This window comes from Seriola lalandi, unplaced genomic scaffold (assembly GCF_002814215.2).
Source record: "Seriola lalandi dorsalis isolate HSWRI2012SDOR001 ecotype SW California unplaced genomic scaffold, Sedor1 jcf7180002054568, whole genome shotgun sequence".
Classification (NCBI taxonomy): Eukaryota; Metazoa; Chordata; class Actinopteri; order Carangiformes; family Carangidae; genus Seriola; species Seriola lalandi.
In genome coordinates this window covers 124,391-140,155 of record NW_019525121.1, presented here as the reverse complement: position 1 = coordinate 140,155, position 15,765 = coordinate 124,391, and the positions used below count along the sequence as shown (strand labels likewise).

Sequence of the window (15,765 nt, the reverse complement as noted above, 5' to 3'; positions counted from 1 at the left end):
TTAGTTAGCATGCTAACATGCTAAACTAAGAGGGTGAATGTGGTCAACATTTTAGCTGTCTAACAGCTATGTTCAGCAGCATGTTAGCATTGTCACTAAGCATTTCTGTGCATGTGTACAGCTTCATAGAGTGATAATGATACATTTTAACTGTTTAAAACTCAATGTTTAATTTCATCAATTACAATGTTTCAATGCTTCGAGAAAAGGATTTATATACCAGATTTTGACCTTCATTTTATATGGGACTAAGAAAAAGCTGCTGCACAAAGAATTTTTAGCAGAAAATGAAAAGTAGGTCCGACTCGCAGCACAGGAAAGCTTTGGACATGCAACCTCAAGATCCTCAGACGAATACATACAAACCCATATAATGCCAAACAATCGTATAGACACCTGCAAGATCATATACAAACAGTTTTTTAAAGTGGCCAAACTGGTTATGACACTCAGCAGACTCTTGAGCCAAATAGATCAATATCTAAGCTAATTAAAATCTTACTGAAATTTTTCACCCTCCATCACATCCAATTGTTTCTCCAGGTGATTCTGTCCATTGAAGAGGGCTACCGGCTGCCTGCACCGATGGGCTGCCCCGTGGCACTGCACCAACTGATGCTGCACTGCTGGCAGAAGGAGAGGAGTCATCGGCCCAAATTCACAGATGTTGTCTCCTTCTTGGATAAACTGATCCGCAACCCCAGCAGCCTGCTGCCACTGGTAGAGGACATTCAGAGGTACAGCACTGAGGATTTTATGGTCTCTTTTAAGGCATGAAACTGTATTAGTCTAATTTGTCAAGAATCTCTTGGAGCATGTTTACCTCAGAACAGAACTTGAGAGTTATTAGAGTTACAATAAACACTGAGCTATAACAGGGACATGTCTGCTGAATCCAGGCGGAGATAGCATGACTTTCCTTGGGTGAGAAAGTTGAGAAATGCTTTCACTCCTACGCCTAAAAGTAGCACCAAATATGTGTCATTCTGAGAAGTTTGGGGCAGTTTTCCAACTCTGTTTGCTTTAAAAATACAGACGGGATCTGTATTGTATGGGTTTATTTATTTATATATATTTTTTTTGCATCAGTCTACCAGAGTCTCCGGGGGAGGAAATGGACTACCCAATGTTCATCTCCGTCGGTGACTGGCTGGACTCCATCAAGATGAGTCAGTACAAGAGCAATTTCATGGCAGCAGGCTACAACACATTGGATTCGGTTGCCAGGATGAGTATTGAGTGAGTAGATAAACCTAAACATAACCATTATCAAATGTCCAGAAACCAAATAATAGCTATCTTTGTAGCAACAGTGCTTCACCGATTTTACTCATGGAGTTCAGATTGCTCATTAAGCGGAGCACTGTTCAGCCTGTGGACATCCTGTCTGAGAAAATAACTCGGACAAAGTCATTGTGATGTCATCAGAGACTTTTAACAAAAAGCTTGTGTTTCAAACTTCAAGTATGGAGATTGAAAGATGGAGCCATTTGTCAGATAGCAAGGGTCTAATGAAAGATGTTATGAAGTTGCATTATGGGTTTGATGAGCTAAAAGTCTGAATCGAAGACTTGAATCGAAAAAGGGAAGCCAAATACCTACACTTAAAGAGATAATTACCTTATCGATAAGGTGGACAAACAATATATGTCAGAATCGGTGGACTAGTAATAAAAAAGATTACATTGACAGTGCAGAATGAGACATTTTAGAATAAAAACTGAGATGATTTTTTTCAGGTGTTTGAGATTTTGCTTCCCTTGTTGATTGGTTGATACAGTTTAGGGGTTGTAGTATAAAGAGTTCACATTGCAAATGAAATGTTGTGTCTCAAATAAACTCAGTGGTCTTACATACATAAAATGTTTTCACATAGAATAATGAGAGAAGTACTAAAAAAAAGGGAAATGACTCAGAAGGTCTCTAAAAAAGTGTTTGTAGAAAAGACTTCACAAGTTCAAAGTTAAAGTGGTGCATGTGTGTGTGTTTGTGCGTGTTTGTGTTTCCCCTCTCGCCCTAGAGATGTGAGGCGTATTGGGGTGGAGCTGATCGGCCACCAGAGGCGGATCATCAGCAGCTTACAGACCCTTCGCCTTCAGCTACTGCACGAACAGGAGAAAGGTTTCCATGTATGAGGACGCCCATTGATACAACCTGGGATGGACAGATAGATGGAGCAGACGAAAGTGAAGTCTAGACTGTAGGACAGACAGTCTGCAGCCTGTGCCTGAGTGTTAACCCCTCATACAGGAGGTCATTGGACAGACGACCACAGCAGACTGCCCTGTGGTCTCCCTCACATCCAGTAGTAACAGACTTTTTTCTACTATACACCCCTTACCCAGTATACCTGGTTCTGCCAGACTATTACAGCCTGATAGACTTTACAGACTGGCCATGGCCTCACTTAGGGGAATGTAATGCCTTGTTCCAGCAGCAGTACTTTGTGTGTGGAGCAACAATATCTAGAGACGTAGATTTGCAAACATAATCTACTGAATCTTTTGACTCTTCTTTTGTTTGTTCTTTTCTCGCTCTGAGTTATGTGCTCATGTAGCTGCTATCGGGTGTGCAATCGAAACGTTTTGTCTTTAAAAAAGAAAAAAAAAAAATATCCTCAATATTTTTTGTTTTGGAGTTTAATAATTTATCATGAAGGAATTATTTGCATTGCTTTAGTTTACCCTCTCTCCAGAGAATCTCGTACGCTAATACTTGAAGAAAGAAGCAAGAAGCAAGTTATGGAGATTTCTTGAATGTTTAAAAGTGTATAGACAATTAATCGATAATTATTATCATAACCTAATATCTATATATGTGCAGTCCTGTTTGTGAAAGCCCTAGTAAATCTGGATCTTATTTAAATGTTTTATTTATTTCAGATTTTTATCCAAGTCAGCAATACAGTATTATGCAGTCACCTCAGTATCTCAGAGAGATGAAGAATTGTGCAATGAGAGAACTCTTGTTGACATGTAAACATGAGGCTCACACAACACCATCCACCTGTTTTTATTGTCACATGCTAAGCTTGCAGAACCGGACCCGTTGCCTTCAGGTGAATAACCATACAAGTCTATTCTGACAGTTTTTAGCAGCCAGTGTACTCACAGTCGTGTGATCAGCAGTTTTTTGGAATGTTGTGAATGTTAAACATTGCCTGAAAGTACACACACACACAGCTCCACTGTCTAAACATATGAATGTTCACAGATCTTAGATACTGTATAGCTAGGAGGTGTTTGCAATTGTCTGGAAACTTAACATGGACTTATATGGTTTTTCAGAAATTGATGAAATCCTTTCACATACATTCATTCTTTCTTTTAAGCCTGCATACACTAACACAGGCAGTGGTTTGCGCTTCTGGGAAGAAGTTGATCTAAGATGTCAGAGCAGAATAATCCATCTCAGGTGTGAAGCTACCAGATGGATTTCAGAGAGTACTACTTCTGCTCCAGTCTGTGCTTACCTTGTGGTCATGTAAAGGTTGTGGCATTTGTGGCAGTTCGGGAAATCCGTGTACATAAGCATAGAAGTGAAAACTGTTGGATCTGCAGTAGATGATGTCAAGTATTCAGATGTTTGCCATTGAAATATTTTTTTTCATTCTCTACGTCAGTGGTGAGTAGGAAGTTCTGCAGAATATAACTAGTTAGAGTCGGAGGCAGCAGAAGTAGCTAAAACCAGATTGATGGAAAGGGGAGAGAAAAGGAAAGCTTTTGTGCGATTAAGACGGAGCTGAGATTAAAGGAAGAGAAAGAATGAGCATTAACAGCAGCATCATAACTCGTGTCATTCTTACATCAACAGTAACAAACGCACCCACACACACAACACATATACACTCACACAGACACGCACACACTGAATGCCTTACAGTTTGTTAACCATGCAAGACAGAGAAACACTTTAGTTCATGAGTTTCAGTGCAGTCACGGGACCTAGCCATTAGTTTGAGTTGTATTCCATACTGAAGAGAACAGCCGCCCCTCTACAGCTGTGGCTTTCATCACAAACTGGGGCTCAATGATTCATGTCACAGGCAAACTGGATCTAGAGATCTGTGCCTTCCGGTCACAGCGTAGTTATGCATCCAGGCCTTCAGGAGTAGGAAAAAGTGCACAACACACATCAAAACACGCCGCACACATATTTGCACACACACACACACGCTCACGGTCAACACCCCTCTACAGGATATGGAGAATATCAGATGCTGTTTGTTTAGCATGTTCTACTGCTGAGCAATGTTAGAACATTCTTTTGTACAAAGTACAAGTCTACTTATAATTCTTGTATTTTATTTTTCTATGATTTCCAAAGAGATGTTGTAGATCTTGCACACTGTAAGAGGCAGTTACAGAGAATATTTATTTGCAAATAAAGATGAACAGTTCTGGTGGTTGACTGCTCATTTAATTATGTTTCGATTTTTATCTCGGGCAAGAAAAGAGAATCAAAACAGCATTGATTCAAAGGAAGAAACGCTGTCTTATATCTTTGAGGTTGTGAAATGCTGTTGTTTTTAGTGGTAAAATGAAGGAGAAACTTCACCTGCATTGCACTCAACATGTCATTTACCACTACATCACTGGATCAGAGTGTTCCCTACTTGTACACAGAGTCAATGCTGCCTGCAACCGCGGCCCCATCTCACCTCACCTCACTGAAGACGGACACCTAGCAGACGTCCGCTCAGGAGATAAATCTTTATTTAAAAAGTTGGCCCCAATGCCTGAAGTATATATATATAGTACATATGTTTATAAGTCCTTCACAAAGATGTAAAAATTAAATTTGATGTTATTATTGTCAGGTTTATTTAACTTTCATCACCTTTTTCAACTTGGCAGCTTCTATAAAATTGTACGCGTAACTCATAACCAAAAGATGGAGCTGTTGGACCATTGTCCATCTCCAGAGCTGCCATGTGAAAAGCCCAAATTGAATTCCTGCAGTTATTATGCCAATTTAACCTTAGAAGAGAAATTCAAGGAAATTCCTACACATGTCCCATTCTAGTTCAACTTCCAGGGCTTCTAATATGTTATCATTTGAGTTTATTTTGACCTTTGCCTGTTTCTTGTTTTGCCATGACATTTGTACTTGCATTTGAGCGTGTTGTTTCTTATTTGTTATAGATTTACTAAACCACTCTGCAACAGATGGATTGAACCAGAGAGGGTAGGTGCTTTAGGGTAATAAATCAAATGCACCAGGATAGTGGGGGACTAGGAAGTTGCATACGCCGTGATCAGGTCACTGGGTGGTTCGCAAAGCTTAATTCGCCTTAATAGGATTACCTGTCACAAGCTGGGATGCCCAGGCGGCATCTTGACACTATTCCCAGCAAGTGGTAACACACTATTCACGGCAATGTTTGTCATCAGTGTTTGCTTTTTATGACATTTTGCAAATCTAGTGCATTTAATTACTAGTCATCAGACCATCTATGGGGTGATGTGTTAAAAATTTAATGGTGTAGAGGTAATTGAGTCTAATGGGGCTGCTGGATAAACTGTCAGGCTGGCTCGGCCTGAGGAAGAAAGAGGTTAATGTTTTGTGTTTGGGACTGGACAACAGCGGCAAAACCACCATCATCAACCAACTGAAGCCAACTAATGTAAGTACATGACACTGGGCTTCATTGTGAGTGTATTTTAATGTTTTGTTAAAACGATGATTGTTGAACTTTGTGTGTGTAGTCCTGACATGTGGGTACACCGATTTGTTATCCACATTCCTGTGCCATATGCTAATTTGAGATAAATCTTATGAGAAGGCCTGTCAAAAAATCCTTTATTTCACTGCAATCATTCATTGATTGCTTGTTTTCAGCATTCGAATCATTTAGGCCCATTCTCAGAAGACTGGAAACATGTTAGTCAGGTAAAGCCCACATCATACTTTCCTTATAGTGTTTCCTTGTTGACATACTTTTGCCATTACTTGTCTGTTTTTGTATGTTTGTGTTTGTGTGTGGGTGCATGCAGACGCAGGCACAAGAAATAGTCCCAACAATTGGCTTCAACATTGAAAAGTTCAAGAGTTCAAGGTAGACGTCTATAGCCCTTTATAATGTCTTTTGTTTTTATTAGTTTTAGTACCAGCTAGTACTAATTTACAGGAATGAAAGTAAAAATGTCAAGTGCAGCAGTACGTATCATTCTGAGCTGATCTCCCCCTCACTCTCTCCCCCTCTGTATGCAGCCTGTCCTTCACAGTGTTTGATATGTCTGGGCAAAGCCGATACAGAAACCTATGGGAGCATTACTACAAGTATGAAACACACAATATGCCTGTATTAGTGCCACAGTATTAGTTTATTATGAATGTGTGAATTATAACATCTTCTCTTGTCCTCCTCAGAGAAAGCCATGCCATCATATTTGTCATTGACAGCGGTGACAAACTGAGAATGGTTGTTGCCAAAGAGGAGCTGGATACTCTTCTGAACCATGAAGGTACAGTTTATCCAGGCTGACGTGTTTACAATATCTGCAGGATTCGGTTTACCAAGATATATGGCATCAAATTGGACTGTTATAAAACATTAGGCATGTTTCAGGGTTCATATTGTCCATCTGTGAAATAAAGGGGAAAAATATTAAATTGTATTAAATACTCTGTATATATGGTCACAGGTTGACTGTATATGCCAATATCAGTATTACTCTCTAATTGGATCAACTGCATTAATAAAATATTATTTGCTTATTATTATCTTGCTGTCTTATTATCCAGATATCCGCAGCAAAAGAATACCAGTATTGTTCTTTGCTAACAAGATAGATCTGCGGGATGCCATGTCCTCTGTCAAGGTCTCACAGATGTTGTGTTTGGAAAACATCAAAGACAAACCCTGGCACATCTGGTAATATATCTGTCAAATTTCTCTGGATCCACACTTTCAATTCAAAGCTCAAATATTTAGCTCTTTATTTCTTCTGTTTTCGCAGTCTTACTGTACAGTTGTAAGAGTCCTGCTGTAGCATTCATGTGACCACATTATTGCAAAATATACCCTGGTGAGGCGTCTCTAAGGAAAGGCAGAGAAAGTCAACAACCTCCAGAGTCATTGTTAAGTTATTTGCTACAGGAATCATTCAAGTATTTGGCAGCTTTGAAGGAAGTGTGTTAGATTATCTGAACTCAGCCAAGCCCTGTCACTTCCCCATCTACAATGTTTAGTGCTTCCAGATTTACAGCTTAGAGTCTTAAACAGAGACAATAAGGTGACCTGGTGTGTTTACTCTCTGGTTACTTCCTGGGTCTTTTTCATGGCTCATAGGTTAAACATTATTCTGAGGCACAGCGACATGCAGTTATTCCAAAGCCAGGCTCCTTCCTATACATGTTTTCCTCCCTGTTTACTCATTAGACAGATGGAAAGCATTTGGATTAAGAGCTAGAAAGCTTTAAACATCCAAGATCCAAGAAAAGTCATGAGAAAGTGAGTGTGTGCCACAAAGAGATTAACTCCTGACATCTTATTTCTTCAGTGCCAGCAATGCTATCAAGGGAGAGGGCCTACAGGAAGGGTTGGACTGGCTACAAGGTAATGTGTCTTTTTAGTACATTTCATAAAACTGTCACACTTAAGGCCAAAAGAGAAAAGAGGGCACAGAATTTTGACATCAATGTTCAAATGCTGTCTGCATCCTGTCTACCACTCTTATTAAGACATATCTTTTTTCCCCACTTATAGAACAAATTGCACAGTAAGTATCATCGTGCCGTAAATGTGAGGTGATTGTGTTGGTAGATTATATCTCAGCTTTCCCAGAAACATAAGACTATATGTAACACTAAAGGGAAAAAAAAAAATTAAGTAATATTAAACATAATTCTAATATTAAACTTAACCTCCCCAACAAAAAATAATCCCATCCAAATGGAGCTCTTGTGTGGTATATACTGTAGTACTTGTCCAGTTTGAATGTAAAGCTCTTGCTGCAAAGATCAGATCTGTTTTTCAATTCATGAAAAGTTAATGTTTAGTGTAAGTTTTTTTTTTTTTTTTGTCTCAACCTGTATCCAAACACGTAGAAACAACAGCATTCTTCTGTTTTTTTCTCCTGCCAGATCATATCAAAACAATGAATACATGAATGACTGAAATGCCTGTGACCATGGATGCACTGTGGAGGTGGTAACTGGATCTTGGAGTACTCATCACACTTGATGTTGTAGGCCTTAAACTTCAATGTCAAATAGACTAGTACTTCCTGTGCGTGCTATGAATTTGACGCCATGTTTCTTTAAAAAAATAAAATAAAATAAAAATTTGCTTATAGTATAACTTATATGACCACTCTGATTAAGTCTCAAGTTTAAAGCTCACAGTGGTACTTTCCTTTGTAACACATCACTAAAACAAATGAGAATGCAGTCTGAATACAATTATTTTAAATTTTAAATATCCTTAATATCACTTCTCTTCACATTATTATTAAGACAATTTTTATCTGAAACAGCTTATTTTTTATTCCACGATGCAGGCTTTACTAATTCCATCCAATATTTTTTTATTTTTTTTTTTTTTGGGAAAATGCTGTCAGTGCTGAACATTTTTCTACCTGGAGGGTGATAAAAACTTGCTGTTTGCTGAGTGCACACTGTTCCACAAAAATATAAACAGATGTGTAAATGAAGACAAATTAGAATTGAAAATACCAATTTAATGAATTATTCAATAACAATGTAAATATTGAATGCCAACTACCCAGAGAGGTTCAATGTGAATAAATAAATAGTGTCACATAAAAATTGTTACTTTTAATGAATAAATATTAAATACTCTTTATGAAAAATAACATCCAAGCTGGTTTAAGAGGAGCAATATTTGAGGGAAATATAAAACTTGCATAAATAACCATGCTGTTTAGTCAGAGTAGTTAAACATCTCTATTTTCAACCAGCAAATAAAATGTTTTGATAGCGTATAGTGAACTGTCAACCAAATTCATCCTCAGACTTCCCTGAACTTTCAAAGCTACCATGACAGCACTTCCCATGTTCAAGTCTTACTGTTGTTGTAGAGGTCCATCAATTTCTTTCACTCTTTAGTTACTCCCTTTCATTACTGGCGCTTATTTCTTCCCCGACTCTTCTTCCTTTTCTCCATATCTTGTCACATTTAATCTGCATTAGTCCTATTTCAGGAACATGTGGAGGAATTTAGTGTGGAAGCGAGCACTGGAGTCCAGGAGGATACACAGGGTCTGGAAAGTCTCGCTGTCTTCAAGGTGGTTCCCTGGAACGCATTATAATGGCGTTATTGACTTTTTATATAGATTTTAGTATGTGCCTCTCCAGGACTCTAGAAACTAAAACAGTGAATGAGAAGGGAATATTACTCTGTGTGGTTCAACTGTTCACAGCTCAGAGGCACATTTAACCTGTGGTGAGGGTCACAAGTGGGCATTGCTTAGCTGTGAAAGGTCACCAGCCAAAAGGGAATCAGTGGTCTAGAGAATACAACTTTCACAAATACAATACATGTTCAATATGTGGGCGTAGTGCTAGGAATTCCATCTTCCATCTTCACTCTACAATAAACACTTTTTTAATGCTATTCCCCAATCTATTGTCACTCACTGTGACAACAACCCACTTAAAACGAACTGATTATATTAGCACTGAGTTAAACAATGTAATGAATGGGGCTCTCCACTTATGTTATTGGCATAACATGGGCAAGAACTAAAAGGATGGATGCAATCAGAGGCAAATGAAGGTTTGCTCTAGGTGGAAAGATTGAGACAAAACACATCCACTTGAGCTGAAAGCATTTTCGATATAATAAAGAAAAATAAGGAGTTCCAAGTAAATGCCGTCTGTCTGAGCTGTCACTCACACTCACACACAGACACACACACACACGTACACACACATACACAGCCACCCTTCAACACACAAACTTTGAAAAAAGCTCCTCCACACTGCAGGGAAAATCATTTTCTCTATGACAACTCAGACATACAGTATATACAATATTTAATCTCTATACATAGTATGTAATATATTCATTTTATCATTGTACATCGCACCATCTGTAAATCTTATCCGCTCAACCCCCATTTATATTGTTTTATGTTAACCGTTAAGATCCTGTTATGATTGCAATATCCAAATATTGTGGTATTATATTACTTGGTGCAAAGAACCAGTGTCCCCACAGATTCATATTATCATATTATCTAATTTGTCAAGGATGTATTTTGGGTTTAAAGACAAAACCTAAGAACTTTATTGAATAAAGTTTATAGTCTAAAAAAAACTGCTGCGACTTACCTGCTACAGAAAACTCAAAGAACTCCCTGGTTATTTCAGAAAACATGTTCTCCACTTCTCGGATGAAGCAGAACCTTTCAGGAGCCGTGCTGTAGACCTTGCAGATCTGTTGTACCAACTTCACCGCCCACTTCATGTGATAGCCGTCCTTCTCACACACCTGAGGGCGAAGCCATACCAAACTGAAAACTGAACAAATAGGCCTTTTTCACAGCACAAATTTTATTTATTTTTTAATTTATAAAAATATGTCTGTTTTTTGACAATTAACTAACATGGCTAACTGTGACTGTAAGTCAGAATGAAAATGTCTAATTTGTCAAGAAACTCTCAATCAGAGAAATGAAGCATGTAATAAAATCAGGTTGTGAGAAACAATCACACACATTTTTAATAGAGAGAAGATCCCCTCTCCATGATGATATCAACCAGGTGGCAACATCTGGGACTGAAAAATCAAGACAACAAAGTCCCCAAAAAATTCAATTCTTCGAAGGGGCTGGCTCCAAAAGTGAGTCAATCCCCATAGACTGCCATGTTAAAATGCACAACTTTACAGCAGAAATAGACATATTTACAGCCTGCTACAAAAAATGATTTGTCTCTATAGCTAGACAACTGTACGGGGGTGATTTTTTTATATAACTCACCCATTTATATTTTAAGCATAAAGTTATGCATAGTTGAGGGTATGGGCACTTTGTTGGGGAGCGTATGTTTGCCACAAACCGGCATGCACCGAACTCTCGGCTCCACACACGCCCCCACCTCTTTGCCCATTATGGGATTAGCCAGGAGTTAGGCGGAGTCAGGCAACACCAAGATGGTGACAACGGCACAGCCCACTCTGAGTTTCAAAACCGCTCTCTAGAAACCTATGGCTGACGTCACAGATTCTACATCCATCTATATTTACAGTCTATGATATCAACCAGCCTGCTTTGCAATTTTTGAAGAGCAATACTCTTTGAATTGAAGCTGCTATGGCATCCCTATGAGGAGGTAAAAGAGGAACTCATAAAAATCAGCACCATGGACAGCACAAGTGCCCAGAGATGACAGTTAGGTAAACTTAGGCAGATAAAAATTTGATATATTCAGAAATGAGCAGGCGTTGCAAAATGAGTCACAACGACCACGGAGAGCATAAGTGATGATTCATTTCACAGTCTGCCTCGAACTATTCCTGGATGCACACCTATCCTGAATCTATGTTTAATCTGTTTAGACTGTACAGTAACTACGTAGTCTAACTGCATTTTATCAAATCAGAAAAGGGCAACGCTGGCCAATATCTGCTTCTAAATTAAAAGCCAATAATGACCCAATATACCTGACAAACCCTAATGAGACTCTATACAGCTGATGATAGAATAACCAGTACTCTCACCAGTATGATGTAGACGATGAGTCTGGAGATCTCAAGGAGTCGTCCTTTCAGGGCCTTGCTGACCAGAACAGTGTAGCAGAGACTGCTACCACACAGCACCAAGAGACGAGCCACGTTCTCCACATGCCATGGCTGAGGAATAACTGCACATAGTGAAGAGAACAACCAAGTATTTCAAACAGTTCATTTAAGCACCAATATTAATTTTCAGTTTAATATATTGAAATGTTTAAAAGTGGTTTTGATTTGATATAATGACATGAGCCAAGGCTATGAATCATGTATCTGAAGATTTCCAAGTAAACTGGTGACTGCCAGATCAATCAATGCTTGATTTTGAGTTTTCAGGGCATTTAATTAATATTACAGACTATAAGACTACTCCATAGACTATGTGTCTATCTGGAGGTCTGCGACATGAAAACATTTGAGAACCAATGAAGTATGTTACCAATGAGCTCCTCCAGGATTGCCAGCATTGAGTCGGTGGTCCAGCCTTTGACTGTCAGTTTGCCGAAAAGCAGGAGGATGGCCCTGGCCAGGTCCCACAGAGCGCTGTGAGGCTGCCCCCTGTCCACCAGATCCTGCCAACCTAGAGTGCCTGCTTGTAGAGAGAAACTCACTCACTTCCTGTGTCTCTCCACTACCACATAAATAATACACAATACAACTAATTTCTATGCTTTGATTCCAACTATGTGTGGTTGCTCAAACTGATTTGACAATTGTACATTGTGCATTTTAATCAAATTTCCACATATTTGAACATAAATTATCAACTATGGCCAAAATGGTAGCAGCCATTATTTGCTGCCATTATGTTATGTTTCAGGGTAATACTCACCACTAACCTACTGGACTGGAAAAGGACAGTCACAGGCTGATCATGATCTCAGGGTGAGTGTAGACAAAAATTATAATAATATAGTAAATAAAAGTTATATTACCCTCAGGAAGCAGGGGTCCAAAGAGGATGAACAGTAAGTGTGCCTGGCTGACCATGGGCCAAGGCTTCAGGAGTTGTATTAGCCAGAACTGACACTCTGGCTGGTTCGACCATGGGTCCAACAGAACCTGACGACAGAAAAGACGGAGCTGCAGCTCCTGGTACCACCTCACCCCTGACGAGCAAACATACAGACAAGGAATTTAGCATGTTTTTTGTATCCTGCTTCTTGAGACTTCCACAAAGCTAAACCGTAAAAGGCCCAGAGTTACTAAGAGACTGACTAGTTAGTCACCTCACTTTACACCTCTGCACTGCTATTAGCTTACTCTCTACTGATTTTGTAACAATTCAGATTTAAACTAACTCAGGTAATCATGCACGTCTCTATCTCCACCACCATGGATCTGAGCAAGAGAGAGTGAATGAATAATCTATGAGGATTTCAGACTGGACAAAGTTGGTTTAACAGGGACTGATATCCTCCATGACAGATTATTTTCTATATAACACTTTGGCTTTTTCCTCTTCTACATGCAGCTGTATTTTCCCTTCCACACATGAAACACACCTGGTTTTGCAGTGATAACTGCCTCAATTTTTTGCAGCAGGTTTGTGACATCACACAGGAAGTTGAACACTCTGTGGCACTCCAACTCATCCCACCCTGCAATAAGTGTCTGTAAAGAAACCAGCATGACATTAGCTAATATTTTTTTATTTCATAACTTCATTATTTCATATGGTCCTGCTAAGACACAGGGCAAGTTTTCATGTGTCTGGTTTGTCTGCACTTCAGCATGTCACTTTACTAGGCTGTAACCACAGGGGGTGGATGTTTATGAACAAATATTTTAAAAGAGGAGGATCTCTGAAAGCTCGTTTAAGTAATGGAATCTGAATGTAATTACATTGTGTTTATCCACTCTTAGCTGTAATTGATTTGTGATTTCCTTTAATTACATTCAATGATCAATTTAATACACAGTTTCTGAGTCCCTCACCTGGAGGAAGACACCATAGGCGGAAAAGCCAATGCAGTCTGGAGTTAGACACTGCTCCAACATGAAGCAGGGAGTCTATAACAGATCAATAGGACAACTTTCAATACTATCTGTTACCACCAATAAGAAGATGGAACTATATATTAACTAGGTGACAATTACAATGTAGGCTTGTGCAATAGTCACATTTCATATAATGTAATATGGGAAATTAAGACCATCTTTATTAACACTTTTACAGCTCACTAAACAGTAAAAACTAACCAATTTAGCTTTTTCATGACAAGTCATAAAAAACAAATAGTGCAGCCCATTTGATAAATAAACTCATTTAGCCTGGTGTAATAATTTTGTTTGCTGTGTTGGCATGCATGATCTTCCTGCACAGCAAATGACCAATTAGGTAACTAATATGTTAAAAGTTGATGTGAAGCAAAAAGATACTCATAGCCTTTCTGTCCAGCTGAAACAACAGATACAAATTGCACAATATATCTGATGAAAGTATGTACCACTAATGTAAATTATATGAAAATAATATGACATGAAAATGAAAACTGTCTTGCAAAAATCAGAAATATTTTGATACTTTATTGTTCCTCCCAACTAAATATTCAAAATGAATTAGCAAACTCGCAAACCAGAAAACATACTCCTCTGCTCTCTTTCTCTGTCCCCTAATCCTATCAAGACAAAAGAGACTAAAGCATTTAACACATCACAGTGTTCTGTTCTTGCTTGTCATCTCACCTTCCCATTTATTACCTGTGAAAACCTGCTGAAGATAAACTTTAACCTCTCCTTTGTTGGTAGCAAAAGAGTACATCTCTTGAGCAACAAACCTGACAGTCAACACAAAAGCACATTATCAAGTTAAAAAAATGACAAATTCTTCGCTCTCCTATCCTTTCACTCCAAAGAGTGGCTTATCCTTAGTGCTGTGTGGTGATCATACAAAACAAAATATTCAGCAAAATATAAATTGCTGCTTACCCAGGTTTCTGTAGTGTTCAATAGTGGAGCTCTGCTCAGGGAAAGTTGAGTGGTGAAAGCTCTGGACAATCATTTTATTCTTCCAGGCCAGGGTGGAGATGTAGTCCACAACATGTCTAGTGATTTCTTTGGAGACCATGCTAAACACACTGATCTCCAGCACTGACAAACACAAAAATTTTAATTCATAATACTGCATGTTTCTCAGTGAACCTACTAAAGTGCAATATCTACACTGAAGTAGAGGTTTAATTGAAGAGATGGATATTATTTTTAGTACAAATATGCTAAATCTGCTTTTTAGTATGCTGTGTAAACTGCATATGCTATGCAAAACTCTATTCTAAGATATTTATTCACAGTCTTTTAAATTAACATAAACACATTTGATGTTACCATTAATTAATGTACAAAACTGGAATTAAATATATATGTGTGTGTGTGTCTTTGTGCGTGCGTGCGTGCTGACAAATAAAACACTGTATTCTTGAATGTATGCATTCTTAATCCCAAATCACATGGAAGTTGCAAAAATGCAGCTTCTTTACATGCCTAGATATGTCATGTATCATGTGTGTAGAGAATGTCACACCACTCTTGATTCTGACCTTGGCCAATTTTAATAAAATTAAAGCCAGGCTGCTGGTTGTCTTACCTACTTTTCATTGGGTAAGTTGAGCTGAGTTTATGTTATAGGCCTAGCCAATAACACTTACCAGACAGTTTGTCCAGGATCATGTCAAACACCTCTGATGGGAGCCTGTGGAAGAAGCTGGTGCTGGGTATACACTGGCTGCGTGTCATGATGGTCCTTGCTGGAGGAAGGGTCCTTTTGTATTGCTGAGACTTGTGTGTCAGTGGGTGCCTCCGAACATTTCTGTGGACTTTCCTCACCATGTCCATCAACACTGAGTTGCCTGCATTAAAAAGGATAAAGAACGTTTGACCTGGAGATGAAAGAAACTGTGAAGCTGACCTAGTTACAACCAAAGATACTCTACAACAGTTTCACTTTTCTGTCTGGTTTAGGGAAACCGACTTTGCTAACTCACAAGCTAACCTAGCTAGCGTTAGCTAAACTGAACTCGTGACAAAGTATTGCTAGGTAAGTTGTGACTTTATAAACGTTTCCG

At 38.7% G+C, this 15,765-nt stretch overlaps 3 protein-coding genes across 5 annotated transcripts in view; 2 read left to right on the top strand and 1 right to left on the bottom strand.

Moving 5' to 3' along the window:
• LOC111662732 (ephrin type-A receptor 6-like) overlaps nt 1–4,408 on the top strand; it is a 167,389-nt gene extending 162,981 nt beyond the window's left edge. Inside the window, exons 15-17 of the mRNA XM_023416690.2 lie at nt 544–737; nt 1,090–1,239; nt 2,021–4,408. Of these exons, the coding sequence (XP_023272458.1) occupies nt 544–737; nt 1,090–1,239; nt 2,021–2,135 (459 nt within the window). The 3' untranslated portion in view covers nt 2,136–4,408. The remainder of the gene's footprint in view (nt 1–543; nt 738–1,089; nt 1,240–2,020) is intronic.
• A 927-nt stretch (nt 4,409–5,335) lies between these two features.
• Nucleotides 5,336–8,441, top strand: LOC111662703 (ADP-ribosylation factor-like protein 6). 2 transcript variants are annotated; one of them, XM_023416646.2, is made up of 8 exons: nt 5,336–5,626; nt 5,842–5,892; nt 5,997–6,058; nt 6,214–6,282; nt 6,373–6,467; nt 6,748–6,877; nt 7,506–7,561; nt 8,089–8,441. In XM_023416646.2, the coding sequence occupies exons 1-8, from the start codon at nt 5,504–5,506 to the stop codon at nt 8,112–8,114; spliced, it is 612 nt and encodes a 203-aa protein (XP_023272414.1). In that variant the 5' UTR covers nt 5,336–5,503; the 3' UTR covers nt 8,115–8,441. The 2 variants fall into 2 exon arrangements, with proteins under 2 accessions (XP_023272414.1, XP_023272417.1); XM_023416649.2 differs by lacking the exon at nt 5,842–5,892.
• A 381-nt stretch (nt 8,442–8,822) lies between these two features.
• LOC111662698 (F-box only protein 47) lies at nt 8,823–15,765 on the bottom strand. Of its 2 annotated transcripts, none has more exons than XM_087176751.1 (10): nt 15,349–15,765; nt 14,633–14,794; nt 14,405–14,481; nt 13,640–13,714; nt 13,207–13,315; nt 12,637–12,810; nt 12,141–12,311; nt 11,690–11,832; nt 10,300–10,459; nt 8,823–9,259 (listed from the first exon to the last, which is right to left on the bottom strand). In XM_087176751.1, exons 1-10 carry the CDS (start codon nt 15,533–15,535, stop codon nt 9,159–9,161), a joined length of 1,359 nt encoding a protein of 452 aa, XP_087032877.1. In that variant the 5' UTR covers nt 15,536–15,765; the 3' UTR covers nt 8,823–9,158. The 2 variants fall into 2 exon arrangements, with proteins under 2 accessions (XP_087032877.1, XP_023272409.1); XM_023416641.2 differs by having other exon boundaries at nt 12,141–12,290.

Bases quoted from the DNA above. Each gene is read 5' to 3' on its own strand.
- LOC111662703 (XM_023416646.2), top strand. From the start codon at position 5,504: ATGGGGCTGCTGGATAAACTGTCAGGCTGGCTCGGCCTGAGGAAGAAA. The intron at 5,627-5,841 runs GTAAGTACATGA...GCTTGTTTTCAG, and splicing joins ACCAACTGAAGCCAACTAAT to CATTCGAATCATTTAGGCCC. The intron at 5,893-5,996 runs GTAAAGCCCACA...GGGTGCATGCAG, and splicing joins ACTGGAAACATGTTAGTCAG to ACGCAGGCACAAGAAATAGT.
- LOC111662698 (XM_087176751.1), bottom strand. From the start codon at position 15,535: ATGGACATGGTGAGGAAAGTCCACAGAAATGTTCGGAGGCACCCACTG. The intron at 14,482-14,632 runs GTAAGCAGCAAT...GTTGACTGTCAG, and splicing joins TGAACACTACAGAAACCTGG to GTTTGTTGCTCAAGAGATGT. The intron at 13,715-14,404 runs GTAATAAATGGG...GATCTGTTATAG, and splicing joins TCTTCAGCAGGTTTTCACAG to ACTCCCTGCTTCATGTTGGA.